The 21,331-nt window shown below is 36.4% G+C and overlaps 1 protein-coding gene across 1 annotated transcript in view; it reads left to right on the forward strand.

The window, feature by feature from the left end:
- Window positions 1-21,331, forward strand: part of WIF1 (WNT inhibitory factor 1) — a 41,021-nt gene that overhangs the window by 15,704 nt on the left and 3,986 nt on the right. Inside the window, exons 3-9 of the mRNA XM_072401301.1 lie at window positions 1,079-1,187; window positions 3,777-3,917; window positions 5,835-5,930; window positions 7,473-7,568; window positions 8,132-8,227; window positions 10,131-10,226; window positions 10,825-10,920. Of these exons, the coding sequence (XP_072257402.1) occupies window positions 1,079-1,187; window positions 3,777-3,917; window positions 5,835-5,930; window positions 7,473-7,568; window positions 8,132-8,227; window positions 10,131-10,226; window positions 10,825-10,920 (730 nt within the window). The remainder of the gene's footprint in view (window positions 1-1,078; window positions 1,188-3,776; window positions 3,918-5,834; window positions 5,931-7,472; window positions 7,569-8,131; window positions 8,228-10,130; window positions 10,227-10,824; window positions 10,921-21,331) is intronic.

The following is a 21,331-nucleotide window of genomic DNA, read 5'->3' on the forward strand; positions in this document are numbered from 1 at the left end:
TTTTGTCATACCCCCTCTGTTTGTGAAATTGTAATGTAAGTCATATAAGGAAGGCATTAGTGCCATCAAACATAGTTCTGTTAACTTTTCACAATAGACTTGTCTTAGGAAAAAGCTAGAGTAATCATATATCAAATGGTGAAGCCTAATTAAGTGAGTGGCATGCCAATAAAGGTAGAAATGAGACAGGGTGTGACGAGCAATATTAAGGAGCCTGGCAGCAAGATCTTGTATTTATTGGAGAAGGGACAGTTGAGGTTATGAAAGGCAAAGCGTATGAAAAGTGGTAAATTTTCATCTGATGAAAAGCAAAAATTCCAACCTTTGCAGCAAATTCTTAACACTGAATATAACTGTGGAAATCCTCCCACATAAAGCAAGTGTTTTTTATTGCCTAAACTGGAAGATATTTGAGGGAATATTTAGTGCTATATTTTGTTATTTTCGTTATAAATATATATTCATTTTTTTTCCTTTTTAAAGCAATCACATTATAACATGTTATATGTTTGTTGCATTTCATTTTGTATTAAACGTTAACACATATCATCATAATCATCATAAACATGCACTGACGCGTGACATTAAGTGTATATGTGCTTTATGATGTGTTGACATGCATTTCAATGGGTTCCCATTATTTGGGATGGAAAACACATCAAGCCAAGGTGTCAACCAAACACTGGACATTTGCCACTGAGACAGATGTTAACAATGATACATTTCCCTTGAACTCTCATTCAGGTGACAACTCCAAAATGCTGGATTTCTCATCAATATTTGTCCTGGTGACAAACGTCACAATAAAAAAAAAATGCACCCCCCCCATTCAAAACAAACAAAAATGTTTTGGTTAAATATACACAGTAATAACAAATGTATTTGTAGTTATCTTTATTATCAAATAATGACACCTTATAGAATTTATTCTATGAAAAATCAAAGGGTAATATGTAAAATGTCTTAAAAAAGCCCATTACCCCCTGCCAGTTCAGATTGGTGTTTGTTGGAAGTGCAGGTGTATATGAATTAATAACGTTCATTATATTTCATGAATATTTGCTGATTTGTGTTATAGGCTGAATATTATTATGAGTTTCTATCTCTTCGCTCTCTGGATAAAGGAATCATGGCAGATCCAACTGTAAATATGCCATTACTGGGTACTGTCCCACACAGGGCTTCAGGTATGTCATCCTAAGTGCATTTTAATTGTATATTTCATCTATTCTTTTTGTATTTAATTCACTTTGTATTCCACAGCTTCCTGCCATTACATCATTATTTTCTTTCATTTATTAAATGCCAAAGAAAACACAGATGCATGGAAAGCAACACTAATCTATAAAAAGATATATGCATAGATTGGATACAGGTTTACTTTGACGCTCTATGTGCTTACCAGTGCTTTAGGTTGGCTGCTGACTGTTGAACTATCTCTGTAGAATGTATCATGTATTTAGTGTGATGTGTGGACCCAATACACTGATGTTCTATTTATATCTGAACAAACAGGATGAGGTTTTAGCCAATGTGTATTTTAATGGGAACAAACAGCTATTGGAAACTCATTTTGTAACTAAAGTTTACTAAAGTCACTTTAAATAATATTATGTATTTTTCTAGATACAACCTAAAACAACCTAAAATAAATAATTATTGTGTTATGAATTCCCAATTTGACATTGTCAGCATTTTCTTATAAAGGCCACATACAAAAAATAGTAGCACACAGCAGACAATGAACTTTCATTCTTCCAGGGAGGCAGGCCCACCTACTTCAATTTGTAGGTTCCCCCAACAAAACTCAATAATCCAAAAATGCATATGGCACATGGACCATCCATAAAGCCAAATTTAGTTTTGAATAAAAATGTGAGAAATAAAGTCAGACTGAATAAAAACTTGTTGTACATAACGTTTTTCTTTGCACTGACCAGGTAAATAAGTCTGTTTTTTTAATATTTACAATGTATTGAAGATAAAGCAAGAAGATTGGTATGTTGGGTCCTCATCTCAGTTTTGAGTTTAGTAAACCTAAAGTATATAGTGTAATGGTTGACTTCAGATTCGTTGATGTTCCACCCAAAATTTGCAGTACCTTTGTTTTTGAACCAACTAAAGCTTGACCCCAACTAACAGTTTTTCTAGGCATATATGAAAAGAAATAATTTTTATTTCTGTCTGTGAACCACACCTGGGGAGATCACAAGAGAACACAGACAGCAATAGAAAAAGCACTATCCCCTCTAAACTCTACTAAAATGTATTTTTGTCTCTGTCCCCATTGGAGTGATTTCTTATTACTTTATTCCTGATACAAAGGGAGGGAAACTCTTTCAAGCAGAGACACATTTAGCAATAGAAACTGCATTATAACATTAACCATTTCCAAATTATAAAAAACAAATTTTCCACTAAAGATAGAGTTTAAAGCTACTTTGTCAGAGTGTATAAAAAATGTCAACAAGCACATCCTGCAAAACAGAGATTTATACGCATCTGTCCCAGTGCTGTTTCCCCTGATCATCACTACGCTCCCTGATTAAAAACTTCAAATTTGACAGTTCTAAGAGTGTCCAGTATTTGCATCCCCCACTACACAATGAGGTTTTTTTCTGCTGACCCTTACATCAATAATGTGTCCTGTATTGATGTTTGAGCCTGCAAGAGGAACCATTGATTGCAGTACAGGAGCAGGCATCCGAAACATTCAGGTGTGTATCAGAGAAAAGTCCTTTGTTTTGCAAGAGAACAAACATCCAGGGAACAAATGGCAGAACCTGTGAGTATAACCCCTATTCTTTTGCAGGTTGAGCTTTTAACTTTGAAATTAACAAAGCAAAACATAATGCATGTACAAGGGTCAGGAAGAATTCACTGCATTTTGTATGGCAAAATAAATCAACCTTTACTTAGCATATATACTCAAATATAAACCAAGATCCCCCCCCTCAAAAAAAGGGAAAAGAAACTCAGTTTAAACTCTGGTAACAACAGTAGATGGGGCTGTGTCCTTATGTAACCGTGTAACAAACTCTTGCTGTTGAAGTGAAGAGACATTTACACATTTTATGAAATTTGTTACACATTTTACATCTACTGGTGGCCAACACTAATGCACTAAAGATCGTTTAAGAGCCAGTGACCTGCCATAACCAACTCAAACCTGTAAAAAGGGAGAGAAAATTAAAAATCCAATGGGCTCAGTCTGTTAATCTTTTCCCTATTTTACAAGCTTAAGAATTTTGTTTTTTCAGTTGGTTATAATGGGTCACTTGTTTCTAAAGGATCATTTGTGTAGTATTGTTGGCCACCAGTAGATAAGGCTGCACCCTAATGTAAAGTGTGTAACAAGCTATAATAATATCTAAGATGGCAAGAGATTGTTATACACGTTATATGAGAACATGGCACCATCTAGTGGTGTGACCTGATTATAAACCAAATTTCTTTAGACATACAATACACTAAGGCCACTTTCTTGTGTTTGAATGTGACTGAAAACAGCTCTGCTTAGGCATCAAAAAGGAAAATACAATTGGCAAAACAATGCAAAAGGAAATAAAATGGAAAAAGGAAAACAGTGATTTTTGAAAACTTGCCTAACTAGTCTGGGTATTTTCAAGTGGAACTAAAGCTAAAAATATGTAAAATTGGGACCAGACAGGTGCTTTATTGTAGCAGGGACATTGCCTGTCCCTTTCTGCAAGAAAGACCTGTTTTTTTGTAGATTTTTTAAGTTACTTAAATGTATTCATCTTCTTATGTTTCAGTTGTTCAGGTTGGTTTTCCGTGCCTTGGCAATCAAGATGGAGTGGCAGCATTTGAGGTTAATATCATTGTTATGAATTCAGAAGGAAATGTTATTCTTCAGACTCCACAAAATGCAATCTTTTTCAAGACTTGCCAGCAAGGTAATGGTAATAATTTACAGCTAAAATTTTCATCCTGTGTATCTGTGTGTAATGTAAATAAATACTGAAGCAGCTAGCATAAATAAATACACTGTGTTTTTACTGTACAAGTATCTTTACAATTAAACTGTGTGACCACCTACCTATATAAAAATTATAAGGACAGATTCAGTATTTGTGCACATTATCACTGTCCTAAAAAGAGCTTTCTGTATCGTTGACAAGTTAGTAGTTTTCTTTATGCTGGCTGTGCATGCAGTTGGTTTGGGAAATCCTTCTGCTGCTGTACTGGTGGAAAGACCCTGGAACTCTCAGTTATGATGGATTGTTTTTGACAATTTAAATTTGTGTTATGTTGTTATTTTGTTATGTTGCAACCTTATAATAAAATAGTTTAAATTCCATTTTTTTCTTCTTTATCTACACTCACCACTCCATAATGACAAAGTAAAAACGGAATTTGACTTTTTAGTAAATGTATTAAAAAGAAAAAACTGAAATATCGCATATGTATTAAGACCTTTTGCAACAACACTTGAAATTTAGCTGAGGTGTCTCCCATTTCTCTTGATCACTGCTGAGATGTTGCTGCACATTAATTAAAGCCCCCCTGTGGTACATTTAATTGACTGGAAATGATTGGAAAGGCACACATCCCTCTATAGAAGGCTGCATAGCTGACAATGCATATCAAACAAAAGACAAGCCGTGAGGTCAAAGGAACTGTCTGCAGAGTTCAGAGACAGAATTTTTGCACAGCACAGATCTGGGTACAGGCTACAAAAAATGTCCCCTTCAATGAAGATATTCAAGAGCACAGTGGCCTCAATAATTCTCAGATGGAAGAAGTTTGGCACATGCAAGAGCTGGTAGGCCGGCCAAATTGAGCAATTGAAGGAGAAGCTCCTTAGTGAGAGAGATGACCAAGAACCCGATGGTCACTCTGACTGAGCTCCAGATATCCTGTGTGGAGATGGGACAAAGTTCCAGAAGGAGAACCATAACTTTAGCCCTTCAACAACTGTCCAGACCAAAGCCTAACTTGTGCAAAACACATGAAAGCCCACTTGCAGTTTGCAACAAAGCAAGCTGGTCTAATGAATCCAAAAATAAACTCATTTCCAAACGTTATGTCTGGAGGAAACCAGGCAAAGCTCATCATCTGCCCAATACAATCTCGACAGTGAAGCATGGTGGTGGCAGCATTATGCTTTGGGGTGGTTTTTAAGCAGCGGGGCTGGGAGTCTGGTCAGGGGTGATGGAAAGCTAAGTAGAGCAATGTACATAGATATCCAATGAAAACCTGTTCCATGTGTTTAGGACCTCTGATTGGGCCCAAGGTTCACCTTCCAACATGACAATGACTCAAGGTACACAGTGAATACAGCACAGGAGTGGTTTTGGGGCAACTCTGTGAATGTCCCAGAGTGGCCCAGCCAGAGCCCTTACTTGAACCCATTTGAACATCTCTGTAGAGACTGGAAATGCTTGCTCAAGAATATTGGCAGAAAATCCCCCAATCCAGGTCTGCAAAGCTTGTTGCATCATACCCAAAAAGACTTGAGGTTGCAATTGCTGTCAAAAGTGCTTCAACTAAGTATTAACTAAGGGTCTAAATAATTGAAATATGTGATACTTCAGTTTAATAAAACTTTTAATAAACTTTTCAAAATTTTGTTTTCACATTGTCATTATGGGGTACCCAGCATAGATTAATAATAAAAAAATAATGTAAACAATTGTAGCAACAATTGTAGCAGTGGTATCTCCATCAATCTCTCATAACTACTGTACATATATATACTATATAGTTATGAGCTTGGAAACAACAAGGACAACATTCTTTGTACAAAAGTTCTGAAAAAAATACTTACCATCAACAATAAACATGACATTGTATTATTTTCCCTTTTTAAGCTAAATGTCCAGGAGGATGTAGAAATGGAGGCTACTGTAATGAAAGGCATGTCTGTGAATGTCCAGATGGGTTTTATGGGCCACACTGTGAGAAAGGTAAAACATGTTTTCTTTGGTAATGCCATGAAAATGAAATAAAATTCAACATTGATAGAGCAGCAAAATTGATGACCTCTACTGTGCAAGCTGTTTCCAAAAAAAAAAAGACAAGCAGAGGGCAGAGATACACTTACTCAGAATTCTAATTCCATAATAACTTTGTTGAATTACTGTATGTAATTAGTATTGTGTTTATTATGAACAATCATGACTAGGGGAACACAAAAGTCCTGTTAAACTGGATCAACTATTTTAGGTTCTCATCCTTTTTTTTATTGTGTATTTTTTACTGCATATACCTTACATTTTTGCAATTTATCTAATTTTCTTTTACCTTTTAGCAGTTCCTGTTTTTTAGTCTGACATTTCTGGTAAAAATGTTTTCATTCTATGTGGTTTAGACATGTTTTGGGAAATACAGTTTGAATGTTTCACTCCTGTTTTGTATTTAGCATTTGCTAACAATAAAGCAAGCTAAGTATGTACTAGCCCTGAAGCATTCTTTTTATAGCACTGCCAGTGTGTTTAGGGAAGGAGCCTGTGTTTCCATGTGGTCTGACCGATGCAATTTATCAGTGACCGTACAATTATATGGAGCTGCTTAACAAGGGAGGCATGGATTTATGATTACCTTTGCGAAAATATTCCTTTACCTTCCCTGTAACTGCTGAATATGGCATTCCTATGCTGACATGCATGCTATTGAGACTTTCTAACTTCCAGTTAAAAGATGGCCCAGTTGGCATCACTGGATATTAGTATGAATGGCCCATAGCATACTGATCCCTGAAGTTTATTGTAGGCCCAATACTAATAAGGTATGTGACTAGTAAATTACCCAGAATATCCCCTAAAAAATCAAATCTGTAAAAGTCTTAACAAGATTTGGCTGGACTTTCTGATTGATTCATTGGTTCTTTTTTTTTGCTCCTAAAAGCCATGCATATCCTCGCACCGTTTGTAAAAAAAAGGCCACTGCTAAATGGGGGTTAAAAATGCTTCTGAGGGAAATTCATTTATTTATTGTTGTTATACTGAATACCTAGATAAAATACTAATGTATCGAATCTGACTCAGAATTAGGCTACATACACACGTGAAATGGTTCTTGTCCGATAATTGGCTCAGAGCCAATATCGGACTAGAATCTGGCATGTGTACAGCGCTTGTCGTCCATTGCCCAAATGACCGTCCTGACAGATCCACTGACAATGGATGACGAACGATCTTAATGAAAGGGGGAGAGTGCAGCAGGGTGCCGCTCCGTTGTTCTTCCCCTTTCCTCTCCATAGAGCAGAACAGTGATGTATGTACAACACTCATTCATGCATCGTGCAGTCGTTAGTCGTTGGAAAGGATTGTGAAAGAACCTTTCCAATGACAATTATTGCACGTCTGTACATAGCCTAACCCACATGATCTGAATACAACATGCAAGGACATAAAAGTGCTGTAGTCTACAAGTCATCTGTGCTATTTTTAAACAATGCTGATAATGATATCTAATTGTATTGCTATGTCTGTGTCATTTTGTTATAGCTCTCTGCATGCCACGGTGCCTAAATGGTGGGCTTTGTGTAACTCCAGGACTATGCATTTGTCCACCGGGGTATTATGGAATCAGCTGTGATAAAGGTATATATAATAAGTTGTATATAATACAATACATATGTGCAGTACTGTCAAAAATTTTGCTAGCACAAATCATCCTTCCATACTGCCATTTTTTAATTAAATAAAATAGCGAATTAATAGTTATAAAAAAGTGGATGACAAATTTGAATTTAGTAAATCTCAAGTGAGAGGTTTTCTGAAATCTGGTTGTGCTTGAATACAAGGAAACCTTGGCTAAAGATGTGGTTATTCTGATGTCACTACATTTTCAGTGTATGCTGGATAGTATTAGTAATTCACTGGTTGGTGTAATCTAATTTTACCCTTGTGAATGAAAACTGAGAGGATAGCATGAATAAAGGACAGTTTATAAAACCCAAATAGTATAATCAGTCCATATTTAAAACAAATAAGCTACTGTTCTGTATTATAACTAGAATACAGAAACCAAAGCTGATGCACAAAATGTTTTTCTCATTATAATATGAAACAAATCATATTCATTCATCTACATGTTATTTGATGTGTTCTAGTAAAATGCCTAAAGCATGAATACTTTGATAATAATTATTTTCTTTATGCAGCAAACTGTTCAACCAACTGTTTGAATGGAGGAACATGCTTTTATCCAGATAAATGCATCTGCTCATCAGGTTATGAGGGAAATCAGTGTGAAATAAGTAAGTTATATAATCGAGCTAATTACACTATAAAGCAGAGATTGTATGACCTTTGTCTATGTTAGGTTAAAAAGTGGTAAAAAAATAACAACTTAAAAGCTGCTTATATTTATGTCAAGATCAAAGACTTTTCTGAGGTTTGGCATCAAAGGTTTTAACACATGCCACTGTTACACGGTGATATTTGAAGCTGGAAGAGATGCATTCACATTTTCCTATCAGCTGGGATTCAAATAATCCATTTCATATTTAGCCTAACCTGTAGAAACATGTGTATGTGCAATGTTTGCAATCAAAGCAGTTTGTATATGTTTTCCAATAAGAATGTGATTGAATAAAATGCAAAAATAAAATCTGAGCCAAAATGCAAAGAAAATCAAATAATGGAGGAATTCTTTGTTAACTGTCCATATTATTATAAGCATATGTTAGGAACATATGAACTGAAGAGGTGGATTGGTCCCTACAGAAGCTAACTTGAAATATTCATGTTAGGGCTTATTCCTGATAAAGAGATCCAATGCATTTTACTGCTTGAAATGAGTTGCTGAACATTGCCCACAAATGTTGTGCAGGCTGCATTGTTTAAAGCTATTTCACAGCTGCATGCTGCAGTGTGCTTACAAGGTGCATTTGGGGTGCTTCTGAGAGTAAATGGCAACCCAGCTCACCAATGCATGTTTTATAGGTTGTTGTGTGCTCCATTGACACATGTGTTTCCACATTATAATTTTGTTAACATAACGTTCCAGCAGGAATAGGCCCTAAGGGTTCTTGTGGAACCTGTGAACCTGGCATTGATCCAGAACAGGTAGGCTGTAAAATAATTGATTGTGCTGAGTCAGCCAACAGGTGATTAACTCTTCCAGATATCAGATGTAGAATGGGTTAGGCTGGTTAGGTTAGGGACTTAGCTTAATGGTAACTGGATAACAGGGGCATTTCATTAGGTGTGATGCAAGAGGATTTTAAGAGTAACATATCAAAACAGATTACTAACAGCTATTTAGGGAATACACAGCATGACACCTCCTACTCATCCTACCCAACCCCACTTAATAGAACAAACATCTATGTCTGTACAGCATTCATTCATTTTTACATTAGTGATCGCTCCCAGCCACAATGATCTAGTGTCAGTATGTATCTCAATGTGGACCCTGGCGTAATTTCTAAATCATCAAGTAGGAACAAGTATGCAGTAAGAAAACTCTAAAAAAATTTTTTTTTATCTGACATCCGAGCAACTAGCATTATTCTTAAAAGGTCAGAAAAGCTGGTTCACTATTTCTCCCATGGTGGAATTCTTTAAATATTTTATATTATTAAATATTTTGTACATCAAAGACTTTGCAAATAGAAACTGGTTGTGTATTGGCTCAGTCTTTAGCATCACTGATGTTTTATGAGGGGCTTCTCGAAATCATCCATGATCCTTCCTTGGATCTAGAGATTTGATAAAGAAAGTTTCTTGTAGAACCCAGAGTCTTTCCTACAGCAGTAGTCTGCTAATAAACCTATTCTTAAGCCAAATTTACCATCGTCCATAGGTGCCTGCAGGCAATTTTACACCTCCATCTCTCCCAATGCCAGCTATATTTCACCATGCATTATTTATTACATAAAAAGACAGAAAGCTACTTTAATTTTAAAATTTCAAAAAGGACATTTTGACTTCTTTAAATGCCAAAGTAGTTGCACAGTTAGAACACACTGCTTGTCACCTCAAAGGGGACCTCATTATATGAAATACATTTCACACATACATGCATTAACAAGCCATGAATTGAGCAAGAATATTCAGAATTGAGCACCAACGTGTATTATATATGTTTTGTTTAACAGTTCCAGTGATTATTGTTTCTTTAAAATGAAAAATAAGTACTATTGTGTTCTTCTTTAGGTAAATGTCAACAGCCATGCAGAAATGGAGGCAAGTGTAACGGAAAGAATAAATGCAAATGTTCTAAAGGTTACCAAGGAGATCTGTGTTCAAAGCGTAAGTATAGATTTTTTTGGAATGCCAATTGTGAGGTATTTTATCTTGGCCATCTTAGGTACCCAAGTTTACAAATGCTCTTTTGGCTGAATGACCACACATTACTATAAAAATAGCTACGAGTAAGGGGAAAGTAACTCAATATTGATAGCCATGGTGTCTGAATAGGACGTCCAATGGGCACAGCTTTGTGTAATGGTCATGTGTCCACAAACATTTGGCAATATTACACCAAAGAACTACACACTTGATTCAACTGAGAAATCTACATTGTCTTAGATTACAATGTAAAGTATGCATATGCTGGTTTGTAGACTTATTCCACTATAGATTCACAGTTTGGTTTTTAATGTAGCACAAAGCTATATTGGTGGTATTTTTTGTATTAAACTTGAGCTGGAGCATACTTTTGTCTTAACTTGTTAAATCACTGTGATATGAAAATATGTAAATTGTAAGTGTAAATCTTTACTACATTGCAACTAGATTCTGTGCCAAAAGGGTTTTATTTTTTATTTGCTGTTATCTTTGGATTAGATTATTTTATTGTCCCATTAGGAAATTACCTAACACATAAGCCTGTTTCTTACCTCAATAGCTGTGTGTGAACCCTCCTGTGGGTCACATGGAACTTGCATTGAACCAAACAAATGCCATTGTAAGGAAGGATGGAGTGGCAGATACTGTAATAAACGTAAGTTTTCACCATATATTTACTGAATCCTAAAGGTCTGTTTTTTTTTTTTATTTCAAATGATTCTTCTTTTATGTTAACTCTTTTTAGTTTATGCTCTAATTATATAGTAATGATAAGAGTAAGGCTTATATTTAGTGAATAATACCCAGTGAAAACATTTTGTTTATATCACACAAACATCATTTCTGTTATATAAACAGAATTATTCATCACTTTTTATTATTAGGTGCTCTTTACTTACTGCCAACCACTATTGTTTGTTGCCATTGTCAAAAAGTCTGCTTTCCCCTATTTCTAGGTTCAGGGTCTTCAGTCTCTTCATTGGTGGGCTGGAATGAGGTAACAGGTAGACAGATAGAAGCATTTATGGCGGGAGAGATATACTTAGCCTCCTCCGTCACACTAAATCCTCCCCATCAACTATTTTTGTAAAGATTACTTTAGTTCCGCTTTACCCAATTTCTTTTCTTTTTTTTCTGGTGATGCTATATTTAATAATTTGCCCCTTTGGTTGCCCTTCCCTTGTTTTTGGCGTATGATGAATTTCAGTGATAGTAAATATTTGAAGTGCATTTTTACTTGCTTTTTCTTTAATTTATTATGATTGAAAACAGCGTGCAGTTTTCTCTATTTATAGAGTTCTAGCTGATGTTTGCAGTACTTCTTACATATCAGTTTGTACCGATTAATCACAATTTGTTGTATAAATCTCCCAAATAATAAGTAAAGAACAAATTCTCTTTATGCATTAAAAATGAACTGGGCTAATTTAAAGCTTACCCCCAAATGTCGCTGCTGTCCATTCTTCATGGGTCCATTAAGGTCTGTAAGAAGGATGTGCTTAGACATTTTCTCACGGCAGCCAGAACAATTATACCCCGAAAGTGGAAACAGCCCTTGGTAACCCCAACCCCTATGTGTTTTTTCCTTGGTTGGCCCCATTACGTTTAATTTTAAGTACTGATATGTCAATGTAAAATGTCACTTTTTGTATTCTGTGTTTTTGCAAGTAAGGGCTGAAAGCCCCCGTGTTTATATATGTGTCATTTTCTGTTATGGTTCTGTTATGTTATTAATATTCAATAAAAATGAAACTGGGCGTGTGGCCTGGGCATTGTGGAATGAGTACATGTATTTTAAGGTGTTACTGTTGTTATCTTGCCAAACATCTCTCCTGAGCACCTACATTTTGGAATTTTGCTTCAGATGGGAAACAGAATGTATGGACTTTACCAACTCTCAAACCTGGCTTCTCTAGCTACAAAATGTGCCAATATAGCACTGGCGCCTCTGTCCCCTGTCAAAGCCTAACAAAGTCAGAGTTGGTGGTGATAAGTGCAGTTGTTGCTCCTGGAAGGAGGGAGGGACTATCCAAGGAGGAGTATTTGGACTTTTTGTCGGGACTTCTGCATTGTCCAAGCTTTCTTGGTCTGCACCCCGCTGCACTGACTGTTAAGGTTCACACTACTATAAAAAAAAAGATATTTCCAAGTGTTTCCATTCTGTTGTGTCATTGGACCCTCTGACTATGTCTTTTCTAAAATGCACTAACCATGGAGACCAACTATAGGTTTTGCCTATGCACTATGGACTAGAGACTCTGCTTACAGAGCTGGCCTCTTATGAGGCAGATCTTGATGAAGTTTAATGGGAGAGGGAGCCTACAAGTTGAACAACTTAATTTGCAACAATCTCAGACCTTGCTTCAGATTGGGAGACTGGAGCAGGTCAGAACATCAACAGCGAACACCAGACCTATCTGCATTCCTTCATAGTGCCCTACAAACATAGATCTTGTAAGATTCTTGTCTGTTTTGATGGGTCTTTTGTAAGTTTTTATCTTTCTGGGACACCTACCCTGATGGCATTCTTTCCTTTGCGGCTATTGGGAAACATTCTGGCCAGTTGTATTGAGTTGTATAGACTTTTCCACCAGTCTGGGAATGTGCAGGGGCCCCAGGGGACCTCTATCAACTGGGAAATATTTTGGCATATCTCCTCATCACTGTTGCTTCCTGCATTGCCAAAGTAATTGTCCCAGAGATCTTGATCTCTGGGACAATTAATAATAATTGATTAATAACAATTAATAACAATTGATAGAAACTATCGGGCTACCACCACTCCTAAAGCATATTTCTGAATATCAGGAAAGAACTCTTTTGAAATACTCTGGGACTTTATTTGTTTCCCCCTAAGTGTACAATACTATCGCGATTATTGTTCCAGAGGTATGCTGTTATGTCAAACTTTTTCTAGGTCATGCCCTGGTAGTCAGCTTGCCAGGACTGTATAATTAATTGGCCGGGGGTTGGCAGGTCTTCCTATGCTCACACAATCACTTTCCCTAAGGTATCTGTGTTAACAAATGTGTTATAAAAGGTAGTTCATTCTCCATTCTTGTGTTACCCTTTCTCTACCTACTGCTATCCTTACTTTTCTTATGTTTTCCTCTCCCTCTGACTGTATACCAGCCTTCCTCTTCCCTTACTTTCCCTCTGCCTCCCCTTCCTAACCAAAATTTTCCCCCCTTCTTTTTCCTTGTGGTAAAATTGTTGAACTGCTACTGGGAAGATCGGGAGGTTGTATTTCATTGTGTACCTTGGACATGGCATGCAGCCCAATCAGTCCAGAAACTGGGGTACATGTGGTAAGAGGAGGGGTAGAAGTGAACCCATTCCTTTTACCTTTCATCCTCACAGCTTTTTGCCTCTTGGGGGCAACAGAATTTTTACCCTATATGCTAGTGCCTGCAATTGGAATCCCCATATTCCTAGATTGGCCAAATGTGTGTAATTCAGTGGCCCTGTTTGTCATCCATCAAGGAATTGGCCTTTCTCTCTCCAATTTCCCTATGCTATAAAAATATTCGCCTGGGTTTGGGGGGACAGGGGAGGTGCTTTCCCCTGTGGGTACTCAGAATAGGAATTATGCAGGATAGTGATCCAAACCTTGGCTGTTTTATTCTGTTTAGTTTAGGAGTGCACTAGGTTGCTGGATTTTGCATGGTTGCACCAATGGTATTGCCTAAGGTTTTGGTCTTTCTCTCTTTTTTACAATGGTTTGGTTATCCCTGGGTATTCATCCACCTACTTGCTCATTCTGTCATCTTCCTTATCTTTCTGATAAATACAGAATGTTATAAAAACCCATAAATATAATTTTAGGAATATTTTTTCTTGACAATTTACCATCTATAAACAAAAGTAAAGCAGCTGGCATTACACTTTGTCCCTATATTTGGTACATGGTATGTCAGTTTTTTAGGTCGTGTGACCCAAATTTAAGATACATGACCTGGCTTTTGGTCCTGGACAATATATTTAATTGAAGTAATAGTTGGAATTAATAGTTGGTTGTGAACACAGCCAAAGTGGCAGTCTAATGCAGAGTCAATATTTTCAGTTGCAAAAAAATGATTATCAAAATACCAACTTTTACAGAAACCTATTTAAAGCCAAGCATATTATTACTAATGTTGTATATCTGTATATATTTCTAATATTCTGCTGAAACAGAACGCTAGAAAAACTAGGCTTTCATTAGTTGCCAACCATAAACAAAAATGACTGGAATGCATGTGTGTGTTGCTGTTTAATGACAGATGTTATAACCTGCTTTTTGCAATAGATATTACATGGAAATAGTAAGGAGCACAATTCATGTAATAGAAAAGCTGAAAGAAGTTTGGGGTGTTGTTTTCCTAGGGGTGAACTTCCATAGTTATCTGTTGCTACCATTTCTGCATATGTTACTTCCCTCCTTTCTAAAATAAAAAGATGCATGTGATCTTATTTATTTCACCCCTCATTCAACCAGCAGTTTAAAAAGAGCAAAGCGGATTTATTGTTCATAGTCTGATTCCTTGTTTTCTTTTCCAAATCTGATTAAAACTTTTTTACTGTTTTTTCCCGTTTGCAAGTTTTACAAAGCCATGAAGGCATATTATGCGTGTTGGGGGTAGGGGTGGGGGGCAAAAAAGCAAATAAGGATCCGGTAAGGTGAGATTTTTTCTTCTTTGGTGCATCACTTATCTATGTAAACATTTTGGTCAACTGAAACAATGCATGATACAAAATACCTTTTAGAAATAAAAGTTATATTAGGCCAAGCGCTAGTCTAAGTATGGCTGCCACTTGTTCCACCAAACAGATCTTGTGATAAATACTCCCTGTCTGTGAATTGCCCATTTCCCAATGTCACTCAAAATAACTAAGAGTTAGGGTCCTTTTACCTTCTAAGTTTATCATGACAGGAGCCAGACCACCACAGAAGTTTAAACTGGCAGAGAAGTTTTGGCTACTGTCCAATGCAAGCTTTTAATCTGATGATGCTGGCAGATAATGATAGGTACTATTATAGAGTGTGACAGGACTTCAAACAGATCTGTCCTTATGCATTCATGCAATGTGCAGAACTGTTTACCAAATCTGTAAGTATGCTGAACAAACAGTGACATGGAGTAGGAGACATAATATGCACACACAGCAATAGCTTAACAAGGGTTCCACTCTAAAAGAGCCAAAAAGGTAACTGTGTAGTAAAAAGTCATTCCCAGAAGTTAGCTAAATATTCTTAAATTTAGATCTCCTGGTCAAGAGAAAACAGTTTGGTATTATATGGTTTGTAGCTAATAGGACAGAGATATGTCAGAGCTCATCAATTATTCATACATTTATTATACATACAACATTCCTGAGATAATTGCCTTCTAATAGTAACCATACACAGAAATCCTGATCATTTTATTTCAATTGCAATACAGAAGTTACAGTATACATATGTTATAGTAAACCAAAAAGCCATATTGTAAAGGATAACCCTACTAGTACTCCCACCTCCCATGGATCACAACCTTTATCTTATGTGTATTTTCACATATATCTCAGTACACAGGGACAGATTTTCACTTACGTTCTGATTTCCAGTCTGATAAAACCTAATACTACTGAACACTTCACAATAATGTCATGATTACCAATTACCTGGGGTGCTGGTCTTACAGGGATCCTCTTAGATGGTGTTATGACACGGGGAAATCAACCATGTCCTAGCATTGGACTGCATTTACTGCCTGGGTCTCATAGGCCTCATAAGTCTCATAAGCCATAAAATAGCAAGTTAAGAGGTTATCAATGCTAAAGCAGCATTTACAATCTTAGTAAATAAAAGCAAAACTAGGGCAAATACTTCATCAGGATGGAAAGGGAAATTCATTCAGTAACTGTTGTGCTCTCATATCAGCTTTATATTACTAATAAACTGTATAATCTAGGGTAAAACAAATATAAAGCTAATATTTTGCCTGCAATGGCTTTTTCTACATATTTTCCTAACAGTGATCATTCAACAGGGTTGGCCTTTAAAATGGATGAAGCCTGATGTAAGGGCAAAACATAATATGTGTATCTAGGGGCTTTGCCTAGGAAGCTTGTACACCTGCTACCTTGGTTCCTTTTTCTTGCTCCAACAATTGGACTCTTAATATCATCTTTTGCTGGACCATATATCTTCTAATTCACTTTCACCAGAGTTTTGGCAGTCTTGAAGTTAAACTCCAGGCAAATATTAATACTGTTACAATCATCCATACACATGCTAGTTCTGCACTAGAAATTATGATTTAAAATATGATTATGTATGCAGGCAGCAATTGTCATTTCTTCATCCACTTACATTTCATTACACAATTGGTTCAAACTTCAGCTTCATACATGTGGGTGGTCCGACAGCGGTGCTAAATAGTAGGGTTATATAGGCAGGTATTGCCCAAGAATTTACCTTCTTTATGGTGAGGCAGAGAAATCAAAACTTTATATCAATACATATGTGTGTATTACCTCAAAAGCTTCTTTAAGTTGGTGATAACCAGAAATCATGGATTGGGGCAATAAAGAAAGGATAAAGCTGCCAGTGTTTACAATCCCCTGTGCTAAGCCCTGGCAATTTTATCTACCACTTTTTTTCCATTCACTTTCTGTCCTGCTGATAATAGAAAAGGTGAATCTGCACAGAATGGGAATTATCAGCAATTACATCACCAACAGAGGTTCTATGCATTCATTTCCACCCAACATAATAGTTTTAGAAACTTTTTGATAAGATATAAATTTAATGGATTGCATTTTAATTTTTGAGTCAGTGGGCCTGATTTATTAAAGGTCTCAAAGGCCGAAGAGGAAACACTTTCATCAGTGAAGCTGGGTGATCCAGCAAACCCGTTATACCCTCGCCTGAACCCTAACAATCCAAACCCCCTACATTATTGTTAAGCTAAACTAACCCTTTAATTAGTCCCTACAAAATTTAACTTCATCCCATACTTGGGGCAATTGCACTAAATCCTCACGGTCCGATCCAGAAAACAGTCCTAACACTAATATTTAGCAATGTATATTTTTATAGAACATAATTAGATGCATTACTGTATAGGGTCTAGCCACGCCTTCAAACGAAATTTAGGAGTGATGGTGGTGGGATTTTTACAGCTCTGAATTGTCTGTAGCAATTTAATGAAGTGTTCAGCAGTCAGAAATTTAGGGAAGACACTTACTATGGCCAAAAATCCCACTAAACTATCTTATTTATATTCCACTCAACTTTGAGACCCACTGTTTTATTGGACCAAAACATGTTATGGGACCTCATATGGAGTCCAAGTTCAAAAAATATATTCTTGGTATAAAGACCACAATTTCACCATATTATAGACAATTGAAATGTGAATTTTGCCTTTGTTGAGGCGAGAAACAGCCAGAATTTATGGAAGGCTTTTAAGGGAAACCTCTATATTTCATTACAAACCTTGCCAAACTGGCATGCTAATTTATTTTGTTGTTAATATTTTCCAAATCATTGACCCCCAACAACGTGCTGCAGGCAATATTTTCTGAAGGAATAACAACCCCTGTTCCTATGTATATACTGTATTTTTGCCTTAAATTTCCATTGATTTGTAAAATGTCATTAAAACTGTTTGTATTCATTAATAGGCAAAGAGAAGCCTGGCTGATATAAAATGAGATATTATTTAGGAAACAATTACTCTCTATTCCCTCCATGAGGATAATACAAAAAATGTTTCAGGCTGACCTTTTCAATGTCATTACTTCTAAGTGCTGAACTAGTGGAATGTTCTCTGGACGGTAACATTTAACTTACACTCCAATGATTTTTTCAGTAAAAATATTTTTATTCAGAAAAGCTTTGAAGATGGGTCTCTTTTTTATTATTTTTTACTTGTTCTCCTATTGATCTGTAATTTTAGACCTTGGATTATCTGTAACAACAATTTAAATAATACAAAGTTTCTTTTTAACATATGCTTCTTGCAATGGTATGCAGGACATTCTTGTACTTATCTTGTACCAAATACAATACGTGTAAACAGAAGGACAGAAAGATGTCTGTATATCTGCAGCTATATTTTAAAGTGTTTATCATTTTCATAAACTATGGTATGCTTACATATAAAAAAATGTTCTTACTAGTTTAAAGGCATTATAATGCAAAGTCTATGTATGCTTAAAGAAAAACTTCATCTACATTTAAAGAATATAAATATGATTATAAGTTGGTTTTGTAGTTTACTCCATTTAACTATTATTTACTATTCAAACGTTATTGAGATATCCACATCAATCAACATTCAACTACCGGTACATAAGCTGCCTAAATTCTAAATCTAAAGATATGTTTTTTGAAATTGTATTTTTATTGAGGAGTTTTCAACAGGGTACAGAAAGGAAAAAAAGGGAAATAACACAAAGGGGGAGGCAACACCATAGGATTATAATACAACATAGTTTAGTTTCAAACAGTAACAACCAATTCTCAAACAGAGTATATCTTAAATCTTCTTAGAGTAGCGGGTGAATCTAAGAAGATACATGACATAAAACAGTGTTTAGTAGGATAGAAACCAGGTGGGGGAGAGGTCAAATGGGCAAGCCAGCATAATACCGTGTTTCCCCGATGATAAGGCAGGGCCATCAAATAAGACAGCCCGCCCTTTTTAGGGAAAAATGAAAAATAAGCCCCCCCCCCGCAAATAAGCCACCCACCGATTACTTACCAGAATCGGGTGGTACGGTGGGTGACTCCGTGTGTGGTTCCTCCGTGTGTGCCGCGCCTCTTCATGAAGAGGAGGTACTCCATGAGGCGGATCTCTTGGATTCTCGCATATAGATTCTCCATGGAGGGAGGCAATGCTGTTTTCCATCTAGAAGGAATCAGCGTACACGCTGCTACAAGCATGTGGGAGACCAATTTGCGAGAGATCCTCGGGAGGGTAAGGCATGGTTGACCCAAGAGATGGGTGAGGAGGTCTAGCGTTATAGGTTGTTGAATCACCTCTGATATCAAAACATTAACACATGACCAATATGGTTTAATGACGGGGCAAAACCAGAATATGTGCTCTATGGTACCTCGGTGAGTACCGCATCTCCAACACATGGGATCCACATTAGGAAAAAGACGGTGAAGATAAAGATTTGTTTTAACAGGATGTTAGCTATTAAACTTCCTTGATACCCCACTCAATTCCTATGTGATTGGTTTACTTATTTTCTCATATTTCTTCACAAATGTAAAATTACAGGTATTCCCTTGCATTAGGTTTGTCATTGATCAGATATTTTAGAGTTTACATGAATATAGGGATGCTACTTGTGCTGCATTTTTATTGCAACATTATGGATTCTATTTATGGGGTTAACTCTAAGGGATCTGGTGAAAATTAATTACTTCCACTATAACACATGGACCTGGAAGATTCCCAGGAGAGAATGTTTGAGGGAATTTCAGATTCCCTGTTTTAAAAGTAGAGCCCTATGAATCTGTAATATTAGAGGCAAACCATCATATTTAGCAGGCATTTCAATGAATCAATGAAGATGTGACACGTAATATTAACATAAAATTGCTATTAATCCTTTTAATGTATAGCTGACCAGGATGGAGGTTATGTATAATCTGTTTATTGGTTTTTAAGAAAAAAAAAGTAAAATAATTAATTGAAAACCAAGCACAATAAAAAAATTAAGCTATAGACGATGAACCAATCCAGATTTATACATGGACATAGAGCAATAAATAGGATACAGATTCACAGACAACAAAGAACAGTGCTAGTACTAGTGGAAGACACAATATATCAATACTTTTCAATAAAACGCTTGCCAACCCTTAGACAACAATATGTGTATATAAAAATGAAGAAAAAAGAAACAGAGGGTTTTTCTGGCAATAGTACTTATATTCAACAATAGTTACACAGAAACCTCAATATTCTGCTCTATGAGAAGAGTAGTTATAATCAGTCCAGCAAATCTTTAGTTAAGTGAGTATTCAATTTTCACACAATCGCTAGACATAGAGCACCTACTGTACAGGGATTTGTTCCTATATCCGAATATAGCAGAACGGCTGTATGCCGATGCAAGTAAGCTGTATGATGGTCAATGAGTACCCACAGCCTTTAACTCAACGCGTTTCACCCTCATTGGGCTTCTTCAGGGGTAGCTGTGTGTTTTTTTACATAAATGCCTTGATGAGAGGTAATATACAGTAGGTGAATGGTATTGAAGATATAGTGTCTTAGTGGTTTTATGTAAATATATGCTGGTCCCAGAGAGGTATGTGGATAGGAAGGGGGGTAGGGGTGGTCACGCGGCACACCCATCTGCTGTAAAAGTGTGTATGAGGTAATTCCCAAACTGATAAAGTCTGGTCCTAATTTGTACTGATAGCAGAATGGCACCGGTAGAATGGGGCTTGCCCCATTCTCTAAAAGAACAAATTGTGAATATTATGGAGATTATAATTTCCAACGACAAAGAACTGCTCGATGCATGAACGAGTGCTGTACATACAGCGCCGTTCTGCTCTATGGAGAGGGGAGGTGGGCTCTGTCCTCTTCACTTGCATTATGATCGTTCATCATCCGTGGATCCGCCAGGACGGTCATTTGGACTTGTACGCACACAAGATTTTTGTCCGATATCTGGCCTGAGCCGATTATGGAGCAAGAACCATTGCATGCAGCCTAAGTTGTAAGACAGGAGATAGCTAAGAAGACTATAGAACTAAACAACCATAAGCTTTTCTTTATGCCAAGCATAATGACCATATGACCTCAGGAAACCTGCTGAAATGGAGTCTCTAGTTTGATTATATATATTTTTTTTAACTTGTTTATCCATTATGGTATATTATGCATATTGTAATTTGTAGGGGTCTATATTTGCTGCTGAAAAATAGGGACAAAAATAATGGTCATAAATACAATGTTTTGGTTTTGTTAACATTTACATTCATATTATTTTACTGCATAACTCATGTCTTTTAATGTGTTGTGTTTGAAAGCAGCAGAACATTAGTTTGTTAAGTGTGTATAATGACAGAA

Source organism: Pyxicephalus adspersus, chromosome 2, assembly GCF_032062135.1.
Source record: "Pyxicephalus adspersus chromosome 2, UCB_Pads_2.0, whole genome shotgun sequence".
Classification (NCBI taxonomy): domain Eukaryota; kingdom Metazoa; phylum Chordata; class Amphibia; order Anura; family Pyxicephalidae; genus Pyxicephalus; species Pyxicephalus adspersus.